General features: G+C 49.0%; 1 protein-coding gene across 4 annotated transcripts in view; it reads left to right on the top strand.

The window, feature by feature from the left end:
- The window catches only part of SLC22A23 (solute carrier family 22 member 23), a 178,524-nt gene that overhangs the window by 122,603 nt on the left and 33,116 nt on the right, over positions 1–22,805 (top strand). For all 4 annotated transcript variants that reach the window (XM_035030747.1, XM_035030750.1, XM_035030748.1 and 1 more), the window contains exon 4: positions 12,292–12,460. In XM_035030747.1, the coding sequence (XP_034886638.1) occupies positions 12,292–12,460 (169 nt within the window). The remainder of the gene's footprint in view (positions 1–12,291; positions 12,461–22,805) is intronic.

Below are 22,805 nucleotides of genomic sequence, written 5' to 3'. Positions count from 1 at the left end.
TCTCTGTCTCTCATGAATAAATAAATAAAATTAAAAAAAAAAAAAGCCATCATGGGGCGCCTGGGTGGCTCAGTCGGTTAAGCGACTGCCTTCGGCTCAGGTCATGATCCTGGAGTCCCGGGATCGAGTCCCGCATCGGGCTCCCTGCTCGGCGGGGAGTCTGCTTCTCCCTCTGACCCTCCCCCCTCTCGTGCTCTCTCTATCTCATTCTCTCTCTCAAATAAATAAGTAAAAATCTTAAAAAAAAAAAAAAAGCCATCATGGTGTTTTCTTCTTAGTGCAGAATTGATGAAATCCTTCCTGAACTCTGACGTTTATGCCTTGCCCCACCCCCAACTCTAAAGCTTTCCTCTGCCTGGCTCCTCTCTGATGAAGGATGCCCACGCTGCGTGCCCTTGCCTGTCCCCAGTGCCACTTTGTCATCCATCTGTGTGCTTAACCAGGAGAGTAGAATGATGCCGCCACCTTCATAGACTTTGACTTAGATGAGGCTGGGGAACCAGGTCCAGGCTGGCCTGGAAGGGAAGCAGGGTAGGAGGTGTCGATCCATACTGAGAGCACTGTAGGAGGGCCAGGTGGCCGGCTGGGCCAGCAGCTTTGAGACAGGGCTTCATGGGGGACCCTGTGTGACCTCGTGTCAGTGTAAGAAGCCTGACCTCTGTATTAAGGCTCACCCAGAGAAACAGAACCAGGAGGAGATATACAGGAAGAGATTTTCCACAGGGAATAGGCTTACACAGTTGTGGGGGCAGGTTATGCAGATCTGAAATCTGAAAAGAGGGCAGGCTGGCAAGAAAGACAGGCTGGAACTCGGGCGCAGGATGAAGCTGCCGTCCACAGGCAGGATGTTCTCTTTTTCCTCGGGGAAGCCTCCGCTCTATTCTGTAAGGCCTTGCTACTGATTGAGTCAGGCTTGCCAAGATTATCTAGGATAATCTCCCTTCCTTCAAGTCCACTGATTGTGTACTTTAATCACATCTACAGAATACCTTGATAGCAACACCTAGATCACTGTTGATTGAATCCCTGAGAACCTAGCCTAGTCACGTTGACCCATCACGGTGACCCTTCCAACCTCCTTCTCAGGAGAGGCTGTGGGCCCATTAATGACCCTCATGCTTTGATGACCTGTTTCCCTTGGGTCTTTGTCCTCCATCACCTGTAATGACTAATCTGGGCAGCACGCTTCTTATCCTCCAGGAAATCTGTAAGGATCCGAAAACTTCTGAAAAGCAAATCCCCTGAAAAGATCTCCGGCCCCAACACCACGTTTCCAATAGACGTCACAGATGAGCATCAGGCTGCCCCTGCACCCAGAGTGCTCAGACTGCTGTGGTTGTGACCCCCCATTCTGCAGGCCAGATGCCTCTGCCAAGGCCTAATTCCATGCTCTTTGACTCTCATAACGTTCTGCAATTCCTCTGCTTGCCATCAACGTCTATCAAGCTTGGAAGTGTAGCTTTTCAGCCTTCTCCATTAAGGTGTTAGGGGAAAAGTCATTTAAGAGTAGGGATTTCTGATGTGGTTTTCTTAGATTCACTTGGTTCTGTTTTTTATTTATTTTTTATTTTTTTTTTAATTTTTTTAATTTTTTTTTAAGATTTTATTTATTTATTTGACAGAGAGAGACACAGCGAGAGAGGGAACACAAGCAGGGGGAGTGGAAGAGGGAGAAGCAGGCTTCCCGCTGAGCAGGGAGCCCGATGCGGGGCTCGATCCCGGGACCCTGGGATCATGACCTGAGCCGAAGGCAGACGCTTAACGACTGAGCCACCCAGGCGCCCCGGTTCTGTTTTTTAGTTGATGGATTATTGCTAGGCCTGAGAGAATCTCTGTGAAATAAAATATATGGAGAAGAAAGAGTGTAGACTGTCATTGTAGGTTTTCTTGTTCAGTCTTTTCGAACAAAACCCATTCCTACCCTGAATTCATTCATTCATTCACTCATTTATTTTGTTTTTAAGTAATCTCTATACCCAATGTGGAGCTCAAACTCACAACCCTGAGATGAAGGGTCCCATGCTCTACGGACTGAGCCAGCCGGGTCAGTCCTTCAATCCTACCTTGAAATTCACCAGATCAGGTGAATAATGAAGAGGTCAGATGAGACCAAAGAGTGACTTGGCAATAATTATATTATTATATATGGTAATAATCCATATTATTACTTTGAAAAGCCAACATACCACATTTTCTATGTGCAACCACTCTATGCTTATTTAATGCCCACAATAGCCCATTTTACAGATGACAGAACTGAGGCACAGAACTCACAGATGACCGAACCAAGGTCACAAGCTTTTTTTTTTTTTTTTTAATTTTATTATGTTATGTTAGTCACCATACAATACATCATTAGTTTTTGATGTAGTAATCCACGATCCATTCTTTTCGTATAACACCCAGTGCTCCATGCAGTACGTGCCCTCCTTAGTACCCATCACCGGGCTAACCAATCCCCCCTCCCTCCTCCCCTCTAAAACCCTGTTTGTTTCTCAGGTCCATAGTCTCTCATGGTTCATCTCTCCCTCCAATTCCCCCCGCCCATTTTTCCCTTCCTTCTCTTAATGTCCTCCATGTTATTCCTTATGTTCCACAAATAAGTGAAACCGTATGATAATTGACTTTCTCTGCTTGACGTATTTCACTTAGCATAATCTCCTCCAGTCCCATCCATGTTGATGTAAAAGTTGGGTATTCATCTTTTCTGATGGCTGAGTAATATTCCATTGTATATATTGGACCACATCTTCTTTATCCATTCATCTGTTGAAGGGCATCTCGGCTCTTTCCACAGTTTGCTATTGCAGACATTGCTGCTATGAGCATTGGGGTGCATATGGCCCTTCTTTTCACTACATCTGTGTCTTTGGGGTAAATACCCAGGAGTGCAATTGCTGGGTCATAGGGTAGCTCTATTTTTAAATTTTTGAGGCACCTCCACACTGTTTTTCAAAGTGGCTGTACCAACTTGCATTCCCACCAACAGTGTAAGAGGGTTCCTCTTTCTCCACAACCTCTCCAACATTTGTTGTTTCTTTCCCTGTCCATTTTTGCCATTCTAACTGGTGTAAGGTGGTATCTCAGTGTGGTTTTGATTTGGATTTCCCTGATGGCTAATGATGATGAACATTTTTTCATGTGTCTGTTAGCCATTTGTATGTCTTCTTCAGAGAAGTGTCTGTTCATCTATTCTGCCCACTTTTTGACTTGATTATTTGTTTTTTGGGTGTTGAGTTTGAGAAGTTCTTTATAGATCTTGGATACCAGCCCTTTATCTGTAATGTCATTTGCAAATATCTTCTCCCATTCTGTGGGTTGCCTCATTGTTTTGTTGACTGTTTCCTTTGCTGTGCAGAAGCTTTTTATCTTGATGAAGTCCCAAAAGTTCATTTTTGCTTTTGTTTCACGAGCTTTTGGAGATGTATCTTGAAAGAAGTTGCTGTGGCCGATGTCAAAGAGGTTACTGCCTATGTTCTCCTCTAGGATTTGGATGGATTCCTGTCTCACATTGAGGTCTTTCATCCACTTTGAGTTTATCTTTGTGAATGGTGTTAGAGAATCGTCGAGTTTCATTCTTCTGCATGTGGCTGTCCACTTTTCCCAGCACCATTTGTTGAAGAGACTGTCTTTTTTCCATTGCATGTTTTTTCTGCTTTGTCAAAGATTATTTGACCATTTAGTTGAGGGTCCATATCTGGGCTCTCTATTCTGTTCCATTGGTCTATATGTCTGTTTTTGTGCCAGTACCATGCTGTCTTGGTAATCACAGCTTTGTAATTTAGCTTGAAATCGGGCAACGTGATGCCCCCAGCTTTGTTCTTCTTTTTCAACATCTCCTTGGCGATTCGGGTTCTTTTCTGATTCCATACAAATTTTAGGATTGTTTGTTCCAGCACTTTGAAAAATGTCATTGGAATTTTGATCGGGATGGCATTGAAGGTATAGATTGCTCTGGGTAGCATAGACATTTTAACAATGTTTATTCTTCCGATCCATGAACATGGAAAATTTTCCATCTTTTTGTGTCTTCTTCAATTTCTTTCATGAGTGTTTTGTAGTTCCTAGAGTACAGATCCTTTACCTCTTTGGTTAGGTTTATGCCGAGGTATCTTATGGTTTTTGGTGCTATTGTAAATGGAATCGTTTCTTTAATTTCTCTTTCTACAGCTGCATTGCTGGTGTATAAGAAAGCAACTGATTTCTGTGCATTGATTTTGTATCCTGCCACATTACTGAATTGCTGGATAAGTTCTAGTAATTTGGGGGTGGAGTCTTTTGGGTTTTCCACATAAAATATCATGTCATCAATGAAGAGAGAGAGTTTGACTTCTTCTTTGCCAATTTGAATACATTTTATTTCTTTTTGTTGTCTGATTGCTGTTGCTAGGACTTCTAGTACTATGTTGAACAACAGTGGTGAGAGTGGGCACCCTTGACGTGTTTCTGATCTTAAGGGAAAGGCTCTCAGCTTTTCCCCATTGAGGATGATATTCGCTGTGGGTTTTTCATAGATGGATTTTATGAGCTTGAGGAATGTTCCCTCTATCCCTATACTTTGGAGAGTTTTAATGAGGAAAGGATGTTGTATTTTGTCAAATGCTTTCTCTGCATCAATTGAGAGGACCATATGGTTCTTCTCCCTCCTCTTATTAATGTGTTCTATCACATTGATTGATTTGCGAATGTTGAACCACCCTTGCATCCCGGGGGTAAATCCCACTTGGTCGTGGTGGATGATCCTTTTAATGTATTGTTGGGTCCTATTAGCTAGGATTTTGTTGAGGATTTTGGAATCCATATTCATCAGGGATATGGGTCTGAAATTCTCCTTTTTGATGGGGTCTTTGCCTGGTTTGGGGATTAAGGTAATGCTGGCCTCATAGAATGAGTCTGGAAGTTTTCCTTCTGTTTCTATTTTTTGAAACAGCTTCAGGAGAATAGGTATTATTTCTTCTTTGAATGTTTGGTAGAATTCCCCAGGGAATCCATCAGGCCCTGGACTCTTGTTTTTTGGGAGGTTTTTGATCACTGCTTCAATCTCGTTACTGGTTATTGGCCTATTCAGGTTGTCAGTTTCTTCCTGTTTCAGTCTTGGCAATTTATGGGTTTCCAGGAAGGCCTCCATTTCATCCAGATTGCTCAGTTTATTGGCATATAGTTGTTGATAATAATTTCTAATAATTGTTTCTATTTCCTTGCTGTTAGTCGTGATCTCTCCCCTTCCATTCATATTTTTTTTTTAATTTGGGTCCTTTCTCTTTTCTATTGGATAAGTCTGGCCAGTGGTTTATCGATCTTATTAATTCTTTCAAAGAACAAACTTCTAGTTTCGTGGATCTGATCTACTGTGTTTCTGGTTTCTAATTCATTGATCTCTGCTCTAATTTTAATTATTTCTCTTCTAATGCGTGGCTTAGGCATCATTTGTTGCTTTTTCTCTAGTTCTTTAAGGTGTAGAGTTAGTTGGCGAATTCGAGATTTTTCTATTTTTTGAGTGAGGCTTGGATACCTATGTATTTCTCCCTTAGGAGCGCCTTTGCAGTATCCCATAGGTTTTGGACCGATGTGTTTTCGTTCTCATTGATTTCCATGAATTGTTTAAGTTCTTCTTTGATTTCTTGGTTGACCCAAACATTCTTGAGCAGAGTGGTCTGTAGCTTCCAAGTGTTTGAATTTCTGCCAATTTTTTTCTTGTGATTGAGTTCCAGTTTTAGAGCATTGTGGTCTGAGAATATGCAGGGAATAATCTCAATCTTTTGGTATCGGTTGAGACCTGATTTATGACCCAGTATATGGTCTATTCTGGAGAAAGTTCCATGTGCGCTCGAGAAGAATGAGTATTCTGTTGTTTTAGGGTGGAATGTTCTGTAAATATCTATGAGGTCCATCTGATCCAGTGTATCATTCAAAGCTCTTATTTCCTTGTTGATTTTCTGCTTAGACGATCTGTCCATTGCTGAGAGTGGAGTATTGAGGTCTCCTACAATTAACGTATTGTTATCAATATGACTCTTTATTTTGGTTAACAGTTGGCTTATGTAGATGGCTGCTCCCATGTTGGGGGCATAGATATTTACAATTGTTAGATCTTCTTGTTGGATAGACCCTTTAAGAATGATATAGTGTCCTTCTGTGTCTCTTATTACAGACTTTAAAATCTAATTTGTCTGATATAAGAATTGCTACCCCAGCTTTCTTTTGAGGTCCACTGGCATGGAAGATGGATCTCCATCCCTTCACTTTCAGTCTGGATGTATCTTTAGGTTCAAAATGAGTCTCTTGTAGACAGCATATGGATGGGTCCTGTCTTTTTATCCAGTCTGCAACCCTGTGCCGTTTTATGGGAGCGTTTAGGCCATTCACATTGAGAGTGATTATTGAAAGATATGAATTAATTGTGATCATGTTGCCTGTGAAGACGTTGTTTTTATAGATTGTCCCTGTAAATTTCTGTTCTATATCACTCTTGGGGTCTTTCTCCTTATATAGAACCCCCCTAAATATTTCTGGCAGGGCCAGGTTCTGCTGGTCTTGGAAGCTCTGCATCTCTCCATCCATTCTAAATGACAGCCTTGCCGGATAAAGTATTCTTGGCTGCATGTTCTTCTCATTTAGTACCCTGAATATGTCTTGCCAGGCCTTTCTGGTTTGCCAGGTCTCTGTGGATAGGTCTGACGTTATTCTGATGTTCCTCCCTCTGTATGTAAGGAATCTCTTCCCCCTAACTGCCCTTAAGATGGTTTCCTTGGTTCTAAGATTTGCAAGTTTTACTATTACGTGCCGGGGTGTTGGCCTGTTTTCCTTGATCTTAGGAGGGGTCCTCTCTGCCTGTAGGACTCTAATGTTTGTTTCATTCCCCAGATTATGGAAGTTCTCAGCTACGATTTGCTCAAATACATCTTCTAGCCCTCTCTCTCTCTCCACTCCCTCCGGGATTCCAATGATTCTGACATTGGAACGCCTCATGGTGTCACTTATTTCTCTGATTCTATTTTCATGGAATCTGAGTTGTTTTTCCCTGGCCTCCTCTTTTCCCTTTTTATCTATTATACTGTCTTCCAGATCGCTTATTCTCTCTTCTGTCTCAGTTACCCTAGCTGTTAGATTATCTAGATTGGATTGGATCTCATTGATAGCATTTTTAAGTTCTGCCAATTCCCCTTTTATTTCTGCCCTTAGAGACTCTATGTTGCCATTAATTGATTTCTCCATTCTAGCCATTGTCTTCACAATTGCTAGCCTGAATTCCATCTCCGACATCTTGGTTATATCTGCATCCATTTGTAAATCTGCAGCATAAGTCATAATCTCTGAGTCTTTTCTGTTTTGGGGGCTCCTCCTCCTAGTCATTCTGTTGATGGGTGTTTGAGGGAACATATAGAGTCCAAATTATTGACCAGAGCCCAAGCCAGATGCACTTGTTTTCTTGGGACCTTAGGGTTGCTGGCCTCTTGTTTTCCCAGCCTGTCTTCTGGGGGAGGGGCCTGCCCTGCTGCTACTCAGGCAACCCTGTTTGGGCGGAGTTGCCCTGCGCCCCTGTGGCGGGGGATGGGCTCAGCGGGAATCAGTCTTTGGGGCTTTTGTTCTCTGGCGCCTTTTGCTGGCGGCTTTCCCTGTCTCTAACGCACGTCAGAGCAGAAAAGACCGTTTCCAACCCTCTGCCTCAGAGCAGAGACCGCAGTCTGTTCTTCAGTGAGCTCTCCAGGCCACACCGTCTCCGTTTCTGTCTGTGCTGCTAGAAACTGCAGCGTCCTGGGTTGTGCGCCCCTCCGCAGCGCCCCCAGTCCTGCCTCCAGATCGGGGCACGTCTCTGCCCTTTGTGCTTCTAAAACCGCCAGCTGCTCCCAGATCGTTCGCGCGACTCCGCCGCTTGGGGTCCTGTCCCGGGGACTGCAGTTTGCGTGCGCGCAACTCCGCCGCTTGGGGTGGGGAGGTTGCAGTTCACCGGCGGGACCCCGGTGCACCGGGTTTCCGTCTCGGAGGCTGCAGTTTGCGTGTGCGCGACCATCGCTCTGGTTTCTGTCCGGGGGGGCTGTGGTTCGCGTGCTCGCGACCCGGCCGGTCTGGTCCTCCACCCCAGGGGCTGCGCTAAAGTTCTTTCCCGACGCTACCGGTCTGCGAGTCTGTGCCCGTCCGCAGCGCGCGAGGCAGTCACTCACCGGCGGTGTAGGATCCCCACGTCCAGGCGCCCTCCTGCCGCCGTTTATCCTCCGATATCTGCCCGCAGAATCACGGCTCTCTGCTTTGTACCTCAAAACCAACTGCCTGCGATATTCTGTTTGTAGAGATCCAGATCTTCTTACATCTCAGGCTGGTTTCGTGGGTGCTCAAAGTGGTCTGAGCTCAATTCTGGGGACCAGTTGAAATAGGGTCCCCTAATCCTCCACCATCTTTCCCCCCTCCCCGGTCACAAGCTCTGATGCTGGGGACGGATTCAGGCGCAGGCTGTCTGGCATCAGAATCCAGGCTTTTCACATTTGAATCTACGATGCCTCACCTAAGATGATTTTTTGTGTGTGTGGCCCTTAGTTGTTTTACATAAGGAAGGGGGGTAGTTGCTGCCCATAAGTGAAAACCTACTAAGATGACTTCAGGGCGGACCTCCCACAAAAGTGCATGGCATGCCCCCCAGGCCACCCCAGGTGCTGCCGACCAGCTAGCGGTGCAGAGCTGTGGATGCCTGCCTGTGGGTGGCCTGTTCTCCGTGATCCCCAGGTCCTGAGGGGGCGGTGCCACTGGGACACCATTCCCTGCTGCCGACAGTTTTCCCTGCCTTTCAAGATTTTATTTATTCATTTGTCAGAGAGAGAGAGCACAAGCAGGGGGAGCAGCGGAGGGAGAGGGAGAAGCAGGCTTCCCACTGAACAGAGAGCCTGATGCGGGGCTCGATCCCAGGACCCCGGGATCATGACCTGAACCAAAGGCAGGACGCTTAGCTGACTGAGACACCCGGATGTCCCTCCTGCCTTTCAAGACCAAGGCCAGTGGCCCTGGCCTTATAGCTATAGGCATCTCCAAGGTGTGTGAACCCCTGCACCAAATGCTCTTGTTTGCAGAGCGGGGAGCAGGCCCCCTGTGGGCGGAAGCCATCTGCCTGCTGTCCCTATCCCCTGCTACCAGATGCCAGGACTCAAGGCTTTAATGCTGTGATGTATTTCTTCCTCTCTTCTACTTCAGGAAAACTGATTTCTCATCATCCAAAAGGAACATGTGATTAATGGCAAGACTAAAGTGCCTGCCGTTCTTTGATAATTGCTTTTTTTTTTTTTTAAACATCTTTATAGCCACGTTCAGAACATAGTGGATTTCGGGCAGTTTGGAGAGGATTTCTGGTGAGTCAAGGCAGAAAGGTCATTATATGCAAGTGTCATACCTGTGTCCTTACATCAAAGCACTGTGTTTTTCCATTGCCCTGGCAGGAATGCTAAAATACATGGATCAGCTAGAGTGCTTGTCCATTTTTCTACCTGGCGAAATAAAGTGAAATCTCTGCTAAGATTCCTTGCAAAAGCAGGAGTGGAGTGGTCAGAAAATGATGTTACTTATTCAGCTCTCAGATATTGTGTCTGGGAGGCAAAAACATTTCTCACGCTATGGGTGAGGGTAACCATTGGGGGACGTATCATGAGCCTATGCCTCGCAAGGAGTCATCTGGGGATCTTGCTAAAATGCAGAAACTGATTCTGGAGGTCCAAGTGGGGCCTGAGATTCTGCATCTCTAACAAGCTCTCAGGTGGCGCAGATTCTTCAGGACCTCACGAGGAATTAGAGGAACCCTCCACCCGCCTATGGGAGAGGGACGAGAGAACCCTACGGGAGAATAACTATGACAATTAATCACTGTCATGTCGACAGGAACGCTGACATATGTCCTGGTCACAGCATGTCATTTGCAGCAAGGGAGGGGGTTGCTGAGAAGTCAGACTGTGGAATCATTTGCCCATCAGGGGACGAATTTCCTTTGGCCTCCACAAACCCACACCCTAGTTTGGGAAGTAGCCTTGTGATCCTTTGTGCGATAGCACGGAGTGTAGACTAGCATGTGGGATGAGACGTCCCGAAGGAGGTCTGTAGTAAAGCTACCAGAGTCTCGGATAGTCTCATACTTACCGGGGCACAGAATTAGAGAGAGAGGCAGTGAAGAGCAAATCCACAGGCTGTGTGCCATGCCCGCTGCACCTGCCAGCCCGCTGACATGAAGCCATCGGCTATTTAACAGTATCTCTCTGACTTTGTTTAAAGCTTACCCGGGTGGCCAAGTGCTAAATTGTCTCTTCTGAGACAAGCCTGTGCCGAGCCCTGAGCAGTGAACTCACCCTGGCTCATGCTGATTGCTGGTTTCCATATCAAATCTATCGCTTGTGCCTACTAAGTGCAAGCTACCACCTGTGCCCGTTCGTCTTTTTTTTTAAAGATTTTATTTATTTGATAGAGAGAGAGTGCAAGTAGGCAGAGCAGCCCGCAGAGGGAGAGGGAGAAGCAGGCTTTCGCTGAGCAGGGAGTCTGACGCGGGGCTTGATCCCAGGACCCTAGGACCATGACCTGAGCCGAAGGCAGATGCTTAACCAACTGAGCCACCCAGGCGCCCCCGGTTCGTCTTTTCTAAAAAGACCCTGGTCCGTTATTTTTAAGAGCAGAAATGCCAGATCTGCAGTGAATACCCGAGTCCCACTAGGAAGTGATCGTTTAAGTGAACCCAGCTCATGCCTCTTGAAAGGAATGGCATCACAGTAAGAGGCCAGGAGAGGGCTGCTTAATCCTGATTTCTTAATTAAATGGCAGAAAGTCCTTTAGAAGCTATATGCAGCGAGGCCAGCTTTCTTTCCCGCTCACCCATTGCTGTGATGATCATCTGTTTGTGGCAGAGAGGCAGTGGAAATGTTGATGACTTTATTCTTCTTTCCGTGCAGGTGAGCTGGTGTAGATATGGGCTGGCATGGTGCCCTATCCTTGTTAGGGCTGATTCCATCCTTGTGGCCAAGTGTAATGTGTCTGTTTTCCCCTCAAACCTGCTCGCCTCCCTATTGCCTTTTGACCTGCTATCTCAGCTCTGGTCCCTAGACAACCAGCAGATGGGCCACAGCCACGGATCCACAGCCTCTGGAAACAGGCACAAAAAGTATTCTCTCCCAAGGGTCTTTCTTCTTTTTTAGAAAGTCATTTTTAACTATACTTAAAAGAAAAAAAATAAAAAGCAAGCTTTAGGGAATATTGCACGTCGTAGAAGAAGACTAGCAAACAAACCGACGTGCTCTATAGGGGGGGGATATATAAAACTCAGCCTACGTTGCAGTGCGGAGGACCTTGATTATAGGAATTCGCATACTGGATCTGTACTGGCTGGCACTTGGGTACTACAGCTGAAGCTTTTGTGACCGTCTTTTTCACTCGAAGTCAGATTAAGAGCATAGATTCTTGCCAACAAGGGGGACCATGGTGTCTCTGCATTCAGGAGACATTTAGCGAAGGCAGACAGTGGTGCTGTTTTGAACCTCTGAAGATAACTCAGACATGCCTCTGCCAGAGGAGCTGTCTCTCTCGTGGGGACAGAGAAAGGGTCGTGCGACACCCCCATGTCACAGTGGGCTGCAGATTTCCAGCAGGGAGGGGAAGCTTACTACCTAGTCCAAATCTGCTTTATTGATTGTTTTTTGGGTTTTGTTTTTGTTTTTTTTTTTTTGTCTTGTTCAGATAGATTAACCATGATGCAACTTGGTCTGTCTTGGTCTCACAGTGCAAATAGATGGCCTGGAACTCACAGTTCCAAAGGAGCACGGGAGTTGGGACCAGAAGGAGGGATGGTGCAGGTGGCGGGAGTGAGCAGACGGACGTTCCAGGTGGAGGGGGTCCCCTGATACAGCATCGCCCAGGGAAGGCACGGCAGCAGATGGGCAGGAGAGGGATCCTACCCTCCAGCAAGCTCAGTAGCATCCCCAGAGCAGAGGAAGCAGAATTGTACGGTGCAAACACTACAGCCCCATACAAAGCAGCGTCTCCTAGTGTCTGGGCTCAGCAATTCTGAATTACAACGTTCTTTTGCCGCTGACTCGCTCTGTGACCTTGAGCAACGATCTCTTCCTTCCCAGTTCAGGCCTCGGCTCATCCAGCTGTAAAAACAAGGATCTCAACATTGACGTACAACGTGGGGCTCTCGTGGCGGCCAGCGGATAAATACGATTTCTGCAGTGCTCTGTTGTTTGAGAAGGCTCCCTGACCCCGGTGCACCCGTGGCTCCTCCAGGCTACGGGGCAGGGCGCTCATGTCTCTCTTGTCCCTTCTGTGTTCCAGGAATAGAGCTGTGCCCCCCTGGAAAACGGTTCATGATCACGATGGTGGCGAGCTTCGTGGCCATGGCGGGGCAGTTCCTCATGCCCGGGCTGGCCTCCCTGTGCCGAGACTGGCAGGTCCTGCAGGCCCTCATCATCTGCCCCTTCCTGCTCATGCTGCTCTATTGGTCGTGAGTATCCTCCCCGCAGGCTTCACCCCCTGCGGCTTCTGCAAACGCTTTCTGAAGGGCACCCCTCCCCCGCCCCGGGGAGGAGACTCGGGAAGCAAACCACTGGGGGCCCGCCGGCCCCCAGCTCCTGGCTGGTTTCAGCTTGTGCTTTTTTTGTGAAGGCATTTTCCTCCTTTGTAAAATTTCATCTCTTAAACCTGGTATCCTGGGAAATGTTGAAACAGACGTATCGGCGGAAGAGAGTGGAGGGGGTCCCTGAGCACCCCTCACCCAGCTCCAGGAACCTGCCCTCCCTCGGTCTGGCCGGACGCCTGCTTGCTGGGTTATTTTGATAGGATTTTTATGAATAGACTTGCAAAGGGAGGATTCTTGTGTTGGGAGGGGGGACTGCGGAGACGTTCAAGGGGTGATTTAGGAAAGCGCCCTTATCTCCCCTAGATTAGGGACGGACAGAGACTGCAGTCGTGGACCAAATCTGGTCGGCACCTGTTTTGGCAAATAGAGTTTTATTGGAACACAGTCACGCCCGCACGTTTACGTATGTGTCAGCTCGGGCCGTTTTCATGCTACAGTGGCGGAGCTGAGGAGGGTACAGCAGTCTCATTGGCCTACAAAGCCGAATATTTACTCTCTGGCCCTTTACAGGAGCTTTGTCCACCCCTGCTCCTGACGAGTCCACTAGGCCTTTGAGAACCATGTATAACTTTGGCTTTTGGCTGCCTGGCTGTAGGGAGAAAACAACTGAACACACTGGGCTGGTGGGTATGACCTGGGCAGCTAGATTTTTAAAAACTCCCCAGAGGATTGATGTTTAGCCAAGATTGAAAAACCCTGCTCTTGGATAGAGAGAGGTTTAGGAAAAAAATGAGTGTTCAGCCTTTTTTTTTTTTTAATAACTCCTGTCTTTCTTTCCCTGCCCCTCCCCGGCCCTCTCATGCCAACAATCCATCCACACGCGAGGACGAGCCACTGTGCCGTAGAGAATACGTACTATGCTGTGTGGCTTTTACTTGGTCACTAATGGAAACCCACCTTCTGGTGAAAAGTCAGTTTGTGTCATAGCTTTAAGTGTTCACTGGAGCAGAGAAGGCTCCTTAATTGGGCTTCCTTTCCTAAAGTACCAGGGAGGGGAAGAAAGCCCCTGCCTTTTACCTTCATGGTGCTGGGCCCCGGCCCCGCCCTGGTAGGAGGTCGTCCTACAAAGAAACAGCAGTGAGGGAGGGAACAGGTGCATTTTCCTCCAGAGCCCAGCTCTTGGTTACTGTATCAGAAGAACCTCTGCGGCAGCAGGGAGCTAGCTGTAAGGGATGAAGAGAGGCCACCTGCCGGGGAGCCGCTCATCGGGGACAGCTGCCCCAGCTGTGCCCCCCCCCCGTTCCCCCCTTCCCACGCTTCCTGCAGCCTTGCCTGCCAGCTGGGGCTGGACAGCACCCCCCCCCCCAGCCCCGCAGGAGTGGGAGCCGTGCATACTTCAGGACCTCCTGCTCCCTCCAACAGGGGCTTAGGAGGGAAAGAATGAAATCGTTGCCCAAAGCAGGATGGAATGGGCAGTTCTTCCTTCTGTCTTCTAGGCAGTCCTTCCTGTTCCTTCCCTTGCTGCATCTGGAGCGGGGCCTTGCTTGTTTTGGAATTCAGGGGCATTTATTTATTTAACAAATGCTTATACCATGTTCATGTCACACACAAACTGCAAACACTGTACAAATAGTAGGTTATTCGGTCTTCGTATTTCATCACCCCACTGTACAGATGGCAAAACTGAGGTCACCCAGCTGGCCCTTGAACCCCAGGCCACTCTTACCACACGCGGTGCCATCTCCTGCCTTCCCTGAGCTTCTGTCTCTTGTCTCGGACCACTGGAGCCCCTGGGAGAGAGCCTCTGGCCCTGGGAGAGAGCATTGTTGCCCTAGAGGATCCTCCGTGAGGTCTGGCATCCTCCCAGCCACCGCCCCTCTCACCAGAGCGCCCAAGGGCCCCCAGAGCTGTCTGAAGGCCCCTGGGGGTGCTGGAGGCCTGGGGAGGGATGGGCACAGCCTCCTGGAGGCTCACACTCCTGTAAGAGTTAGGCTTCAAGTCTCCACCAGGTGCTGTCCCACCTGCCCCAGGTAGGAGGACACCCGCCAGGGAGAAACGGCAGGGAAGGCTTTGGAATAGGTCTGGGGGACTGACCCACATGGTAAAGGACTGGGTTCCTGTTGACCATATTGTATTTTTTATTTAAATTTAAAAAGTATGTCAGGGTTTAATGGCAGGTAAGACACTCATTTCTTTAAATATACTATAAAACCTAAGAAAAAAAATTCTTTGAAAGTCACAAATGTAAAAACAAAATCTTCTAGTGAAAAAGGCAGCCAGGGTGCTTTGGTAAGTAAAACGTGTACGCAGACCCACAGATGGACGGACGTTCCAAGTCACTGACGCCATGTGGTCACAGCTCTGGCGCCTCAGTCTGGGGGAGACCAGCTCTACCCAAATATGTAACTGCTGGGATCAGCATCATAATCATTTTGTATTTATATCATTCTCTAAGGTGCTTGGCACATGTCTGACCTACACCAAGTGCTCATAAATCTGAGCTGCTTTGTGGCTACAATCGTATCACCTCTTCACCTGCATAGAAGCCAGGGTGTAACGGGGGTCAGGCCAAAGAAATCGGTGGTGAGAGACGCATCCCACCTTTGCCTCTAGCCTTGAAAGCTCCATAAGAATCACTGGCTTTCTCTCGCCGGCCGCCCTTCCTGCCATTTGCTGTGGGAGGCAGGAAGCCCCTCGCTCCCGGAGGCTCTGTAGCTTGACAGAATGAAGGGGGCCGCTGGGTAGTGGGGAGGCGGCTGCAGCACCAGCCAGGAGGCCAGCTGTGGATGACAAAGCCCTGACACTCTCTCGCTTTCCTTTCTTGAGCAAGTCTTTACGGTGGGGGCCCAGGGGACCCTGCAGAGTACTCGGTACTTTGGGGTCCCTCCAAGAGCAGATGTGGAAGCAAGGACCACAAACCAAACTGCACAACACAGAGTCACCGTCACACAGGGTCTTGGCGTGAGAGCGATAAGACAAAGCAGGGAGATTGACCAGAAGGGATCCTCTCTGGTCCACAGGGTGGGCTGCACCGACACGGACCCTCCAAACACACACCCAGTGCTGGATAAGGTATCACATCAACCAAATATGCCCACAGTACTGAGCTCCAGTGCCAGAAAGGGGAACTCCCAGGGCCCAGGCCAAGGAGAACATTCAATCTGGAGTGGACACAGAGGCAGCCTGCAGGGCAACTGGACCAGAAGGAGGCCCAGGGAGCTGGAGTCTTAATACCGGTCCCAAGGGCTGGAGCTAAGGTCTCAGGCCCTTTATGCACTTGTAACTGAGCTCCTTGAATGAAGCCAGGACTCCAAACTGTCCTGTTCTAATAACAGTATTCGGAAGTCTTTGCCCGCCGCAGGGACTTGGCTCCAAAGCTGGCTGATGCCTCGGACTGTGGGCAGAAATGATCCACCTCTAAGACACGGAGCCAGGAAGTCTGCACCACCCATGGCTCTGTGTTCCAAATGCTAACCACTTTGTAAGGCTGAGGAATTGTGAAGCTCGTTGGACCCTCCGGCTCAAGAATGAAACCTCCCACAGAGAGTCACTGGAGACTCACATGGAAGAAAATGCTTACCAAGGATGAACTCAAAGCCAAAATTGAGATCCATGGGAATCCATTCTGAGGGCCTGAAACTATAAATTGAGAAATTTGCCTCTCAGGAACTCTAGGAAACAGAGCAATCTGAAAACAAAGTTGATTCAAATAATTTATTAAGGTAGTTACCACTACCTCATGCCAGAGGCTGTCCTAGCTACTAAGTATTCTAGATACTGCACATACATGTGAGCGAAAATCTCTCATCATTTGAAATCTATATTACAGTGGGTATATGGGGGTGGGAGGGAGCCCAGAGACCATAAACCCATACTCGAGCAAATAATATTCTTCCAAATAACCACCACTCTGAAGACATGAAATAAATCAGTGGGGTAGAGAGGAGCAAGTTAGGGCAGTCAGGAAAGGCGTTTCTCAGGGAGTGACTTTAGGGCTAACACCTAAATACGTGATCAAAAAGAGGAAGTCACACAAAGTTCTTTCTGGGTGGAAAAATAGGCAAATGAGAAGAGCAGGGCCAAAGCTGGCTTCCACACGGCTTCTCCGGAAGAGGAAGACGACCAGTGGAGCTTGGGTGCAAAGGACAAGCTCTGACACACAGGTGGGTCAGACCACATGTGGCCTTCAGCACCATGGGTTTGTTGTTTTTGGGGTTTTTTTTTAAGATTTTATTTATTTATTTGTCATAGAGAGCACAAGCAGGGGGAGTGGCAGGCAGAGGGAGAAGCAGACTCCCCACGAGCAGGGAGCCCGATGCGGGACTCAATCCCAGGACCCTGGGATCAGGACCTGAGCCAAAGGCAGACGCTTAACTGACTGAGCCACCCAGGCGCCCCTTGATGGGTTTGTTCTAAAAGCCATGAAAACACATGGAGGCTTAAACAGGGGAGAAATGTGCTCTGGCAGGGGCTCCAGCAAGGTCTCGCTCTCTGCCGCCGGGGCTGGTGGAAGGGTGGCCGAGAGTGGGATGGAGGGAGCCAGTGTGGTGTCCGCCCCCACGGTGGACGGGGTGCTCACCTGGAGAAGCCTGAGTCCAGGTGCGTTTGGGAGCAGTCCCAGTGAGAGGTGCTGGCGGGTCCACTGTGGCCCACGAGGGCAGGAGAGCCACGGCCCAGGATGTTTCCTGGGGGTGGGGGGACAGGGCTCTCTGTGGCACGGAGGCCCCACAGGGACTGGAGCATCAATCCTGTCCTGAGGGATGAGCTCGAAGAGTCACAGAAACCCGGGGTGACTAGCTGGCGAGAGGGAAGGTCTGATCTTGAGTCTTGAGGGCAGTGGAGGAGGCCCTGCGGAGAGCTGGGAGCCCTGAGGGAAACACAGCCTGTTTGGAAGTATGGGTTTCATACTCCCCGGGTGGGGTGAGGCCGGCGGGTCAGGAGATTGCTGGCCACCAAGAAGAGAAGACAGTCCCCAAGAGATGGGGGCACACCGTGTCCCGGGGGCCCCACAGGGAAGCACCAGCTGGTCAGGAGGCAGAAGGAGAAGGAGGGAAGGGAACGGGTCAGGAGCCTTCCCTACTGTTTCAGCCAGAAGAAAGGGGTGACGCGGGCTAAGCAGGCCCCGGGTTGGCTAATGTAAGTAATTTCTGCAGGCTCTGGGGCAAAGGCCTGTCCCTGGTTGTCTGGCACCTGGCTCTGGGGTGACTAGAGCAGGTGGACAGTGGCCAGAATGTAAGAGCCCACAGAGGAGGTGGTGGGGTGTGGGCTCTGATCGGCTGGTTTGTCCTTGAAAGGTGCGCTCACACTGAATTGTTGGCTGTCACTAAGACTTGGCTAACCTGGGGATGGGGGGGCGGGGGGGCAGTCTTCCCTCCCAGAAACCTCAGAAAATGCAGGAAATAAAAAGGCATGATTAATCCGCAGCCTTACAGCAGCTCCAGGGTTACAGAATGTTCTGGAATGAAGTGAGCCAGTCAGGAGGAGGTGGCAGCAGCCGAGGTGTGATGCGCCCAGGGGCCGGCCGGGGTTGGACAGGGGGTGTGGTGAGTACAGGTGGACCCCGGGGAGGACGTGGTGCGCGAGTGACTGGGGCCCCAGCGGGTGAGCCTCTGGAGGAGATGAACGTCCTTGCACGCTCTGCCTGGGGATGCTGCTGACCCCCGGGTCCAGGCGGGACCAGCTGCTGGCCCGCGGGGCTTAGGTGGAGGAAGAGCTTCAGAAGCTCAGTGGCCCGAGACGATGAAAGGATGTGCTCGCTGGGATGCTGGATGCTTCGCAGAGTCAAATTTAGGCACCTTGTCAGGAAGCAAGAACAGAAGAAGAGAGGCTACTGTGAAGAGTTCTCACCTGAATGAGAATCCTGGCAGAGGTAGTGGGTGACTCCACGGACAGTGCCAGCGCCCGAGGCTCAGATCCCCACGGTCTTTGTCCCTCAGGACACCAGAGCCTGATAGAAGCGCTTGCTCAGTCATTTCGCTTAGAAAGTAAGAAAGGGCAGCAGAGCCTCAGGGGTCATCTAGAAGGAACTCGTATTGACCTATCCTTTTTCCAGAATAAATGTGGACTTCTTCCGGGGTCACAGAAAACAAATGGGGTTGGGGGAGGGGGAGAGTGCAGATTCAGTATCCAAAACACCAGATGAAGGGAGAATCTAAGAGAACCTCTGCTTAGATGTGCTGCTAAGTGGCAGGTGAGCCCAGAACGGAAGAAGGGGTGCTTGCGGGGCGTCTGGGTGGCTCAGTCGTTAAGCGTCTGCCTTCGGCTCAGGTCATGATCCCAGCATCCTGGGATCGAGCCCCGCATCGGGCTCCCTGCTCGGGGGGGAGTCTGCTTCTCCCTCTGACCCTCCCCCCTCTCGTGTGCTCTCTCTCTCATTCTCTCTCTCAAATAAATAAATAAAATCTTTTAAAAGAAGAGAAGGGGTGGTGGCAAAGGCTGCCGCTTTCTAATTGCACCAAGTGTATAAAAGCTGTCCCTGTCAGCGGGCTGCAGCCTGCCCCGGGACACACGGCTCGGGGACAGAGTGTCCTCGTGCAGGGCACAGCCTGGGGCAGTGCGTTTGGGGCTGCAGGTCTGCGTTAAGTGAGACCGTCTCAGAAAACCGCGGTGTGGACAGTCAGGAAGCTGGTACACAGAGCAGGTGGCGTCAGGTTTTCTGGAGGGATCTGACTAGGGGAGACTGACCCAGGGTGAGGAGGCGGGGGAGAAGGCGCCCACGGGGTATCTGCCTCACGTGTTTGCAGGGCACAACGTGAAGCAGGAATTGCAAGAGATGAAGATGTCCGTGCCGCTCTTCCAAAATGTTGGTACGTGACCTCACCACACCTTCAAATATAAACTCGTGCTGCCGAGTCCTCGCGATTATTCATAAAAACAAGCGTGTGCACGTCGGCTTTGACCCCGTACATGCTGGGGGGCCGTTGTGATGCCGACTCAGGAAGGTCCCCAATGAGATCACCCACCCTTCTTCAAGCAGCATTGGCTAGGTGTGGCGGGGTCATCGTGAACCCAGAGGACACCGTCCCGCCCCGTGGAACAGCTCGGCCAGGAGGAGAAACATCACATGGTTCACAGGCCGGGCCCCCTCTGTGGCAGAGGCCCCGTGATGTACCCTGATTTGAACATGTCTTAACATGTTAGGGACGCTTTTCCCAAGACCAGCTGCAAGCTTCTGTGTGTGACGCTATGGTAACCATTAACCCTTGGATTAGGTTGGTGGGTTTAGTCCTGTTTCTAGCTGGGGGAAACCGGGGCATCAAAAAGCTTCACCAAAATACTCAAAAGTGTGAGAAAGTTACTAAAAGCTGGTTTTCGAACATCAGTGTTTCTCATTGTGTGGTCCCTGGACCAGCGGCCTCATCAGCACCTGGGAACGTGTTAGAAACACAAATTCTCAGGCTCCACCCCAGGCCTACTGCCTGGGTCCGAATGTCTGGAGCGGGGCGCAGGTCTGTGGCTTCAGAAGCCCTCCAGGGGATGCTGACGAGCGCTCGCGTTCGAGAAGTGGGGTGGGTACATCACAGAATAAAGGCCAGATGTCTTGCTCATGGACTGAGGGACCCGGTAGCCCCCCCCCCAAATAAAGATGGTGTCGAAGCATAAAGAGGATCTGAGTCAGCTGTGGAGGAGTCACACTTCTCGCAGGAAGAGGTATCTCAGTCCTGCAGGGAAAGGAGACAGATGCCATTGTTGAGGATCAGTGAGATGTCACGCAAGGCCTGGCTGTCTGATCCAATTCCACTGCGGAGAGCAAATTTGTCTTACCGTCTCAGACAGCAGAAGTCAGAGATATTCCCGGAACGGATGAAAGAAGGCTGAAAAATCTGGGTCCTGGATCTAACAATTTTATCCGCACTGTGAGAACATAAACCTAGATGCATGTGTATTTTGGAGTCTCAAGTTACAGCCTGTGCTGAAGGGTAATGGGAGGGACAGGTTTCTCCCCCCTCGCTGTCCTGTCCTCTGAGCAGGTTCAGTGGGGGGCATCCTTCTGTGAGTTTTTGCCTTCGGTGCGACCTTCCACCCCCGCGGGAGAGCGTTGGATACAGTTTTCTTTTACTCTCCTCCAAGATCGTTAGACAGGTACCTAGTTAGGGAGGATTCTCATCTTGGACTCACCAAACGTGTATTTTTGCCTGAGCTGCTTCGAGAAAGAACAGACATGCTGGAAATGTGTGAAGATGGTGAATTATTAACTGTGCTTTGTACAGCTGGAGTTTCATCCTAATGAGAGAAGAAGTGCTGTTGGCAATCAGCGTGATCATCAAAAGCATCTGGGAAGGCAATAAGTAGGAAATAATAAACCGTATGGGAAATAACGAGGAAATTAGAGAAAGATCAAGCTGCACTACAGAACACTGAGAATAAGTAATAGTATCAGTTCCCCAAATGAAAGATAAACCTTGAAACAGAGGAAATTAGAGCACGCTGTCATGAGGAACTCACAGAGTAGAGGAGTAAAACAATTAAAACTCTTAGGAAAAAGGTATGTGCTAAAGGGGATTTTAATTTTTAAAAATTTCAAGAAAAAAGCCATTGTAAAACATTTAAATGGCCTCGGGTTAGATAAATATCCAGCATAAAAATGTACTAACAGTTCCAATATGTAAATGGTCCTAAATATCATTGGCTCTTTTCAAATATCAGAAAGATTTTGGACAGAATAATACTCATTTTTAACATTTCTGGAGGGTTTGCTCCGAGCCAGGCGCCGCCAAGCACTTTCAATAATTTGGCCCCTTGGATCCTCCTGGTGACCCTCTGAAGGAGGTACTAGGAAGGCCTCTAGTACAGATGGAGAAACTGAGACACGGGGCTATTCAACAGCTTGTTTTGTCGTCCTAGAACTGGTACCTGGAGCTGAGGCGTGAAAGCCAGAAGGCAAAACCCAGAGCCAGAATGAGGACCAGTAGCCTCTCAGTCATCGTGCTAGTGGTGCTGCTGGGCCCTGGGGGTGGGACCCAGCATGCCGGGAGGATGGGGAGGGCCCTGGCCCACCAAGAGCTCCATGCGTGGGGCACAGAGCAGGCTTCTCACCCGGGGTGGGGGGTGGTCTTCTCTTCTAGTTCCTCTTGTTATTTAGCATTTCCCTAACATGTACAAAAACATTTCTTAAAATCATTGGGCAATCACTACCTTCCCTAATGGGGCCTCCATAAAAATGTGTTAAGTGGGTGAATTAATTTTGCCTCTTGTCATTGTTGAAATGATTTTAAAAGACCCCTTAAAATTGTGTGTGTGTGTGTGTGTGTGTGTATTCATTCCAGCGATTATCAGTCTTTTTTCTTGCCCACACACACGTGAGGGACATAGTACCTTCTTCCATCAAAAACAGTTTTATTTCAGAAGCCGGTCAAAGTACCACAGGCTGCAGACTCTATTACTGGTAAAGGAAGGGCTGCAGGGCTCCCAGCACAGCAGGAGGGAAACTGAATTCAGTTATACCAACAGTAAAGTCACACAAGAAAATCTTTTCCTCAAAGGAAAGTGAAAGAGGTGAATCATAAAAAGCATATAGCCTCTGGGAGCTTGAAAATCTGCAATAATTATTTTTACAGGTTATCAGATAGTTAATTTAGGGGGACTTCTAGGAATTTTAAAGCCAAAAAAGAAATTTACTCAAATCCTATTTGTCAGCAAATTATCTAAGTGGGGGAAGATTTGGTTAGTCCTGTCCAAGGCAAATGTATAAATAAAAATGGCAGCCCACATTTCAATCATAACAATTGAATGAGCAATTAAAAGTGAGATCAAAATGTTCTCTGACTTGCTGTTTGGGGATTTGCTAATGGCATGGAATTTTAGGGAGCCCTCAGGCAAGAGGCTGCCCCATTTTTAACTTCTGAGTCTGCAGAGATTATGTAAAAAGTAACAGGAACCCCTACGGTCAACAAAACCGCTTCCAAGTCCAAGTGGAGAAAGACCTGTGAACGTGGGAACATGTGGCCCTTCAATACCACGTCCTCTGTCAGGGGATGTAGCCTCTGTTCTAGAGGCCAGTGTTACCAGCTCCGTGGTCCTCACTGTCCGCACACCTAGGATGTGCTCCGACATTCCATCTCGCTACCCTGTGGGAGCTGGAGGATCACGGAGTCTTGAAACCAGGCAGAATGCAGGGCGCCGATGGGCACATGTGTGTTTGGAGCGAGTGGAGGGGACAGAAAGCGGGTAGGCTGGTGTCTAGTGATAACTGCTCAGTGGTTGCCCCACTGTTCACTCGCAAAAGTCCACGTAGATGGAAACAGAGTGAGGCCGAGCATATATCTGGTGC

This window comes from Mirounga leonina, unplaced genomic scaffold, assembly GCF_011800145.1.
Source record: "Mirounga leonina isolate KUSES-001 unplaced genomic scaffold, KU_Mleo_1.0 Mir_366, whole genome shotgun sequence".
In the NCBI taxonomy this organism is placed as follows: Eukaryota; Metazoa; Chordata; class Mammalia; order Carnivora; family Phocidae; genus Mirounga; species Mirounga leonina.
This window is presented reverse-complemented; position numbering and strand designations above follow the sequence as displayed.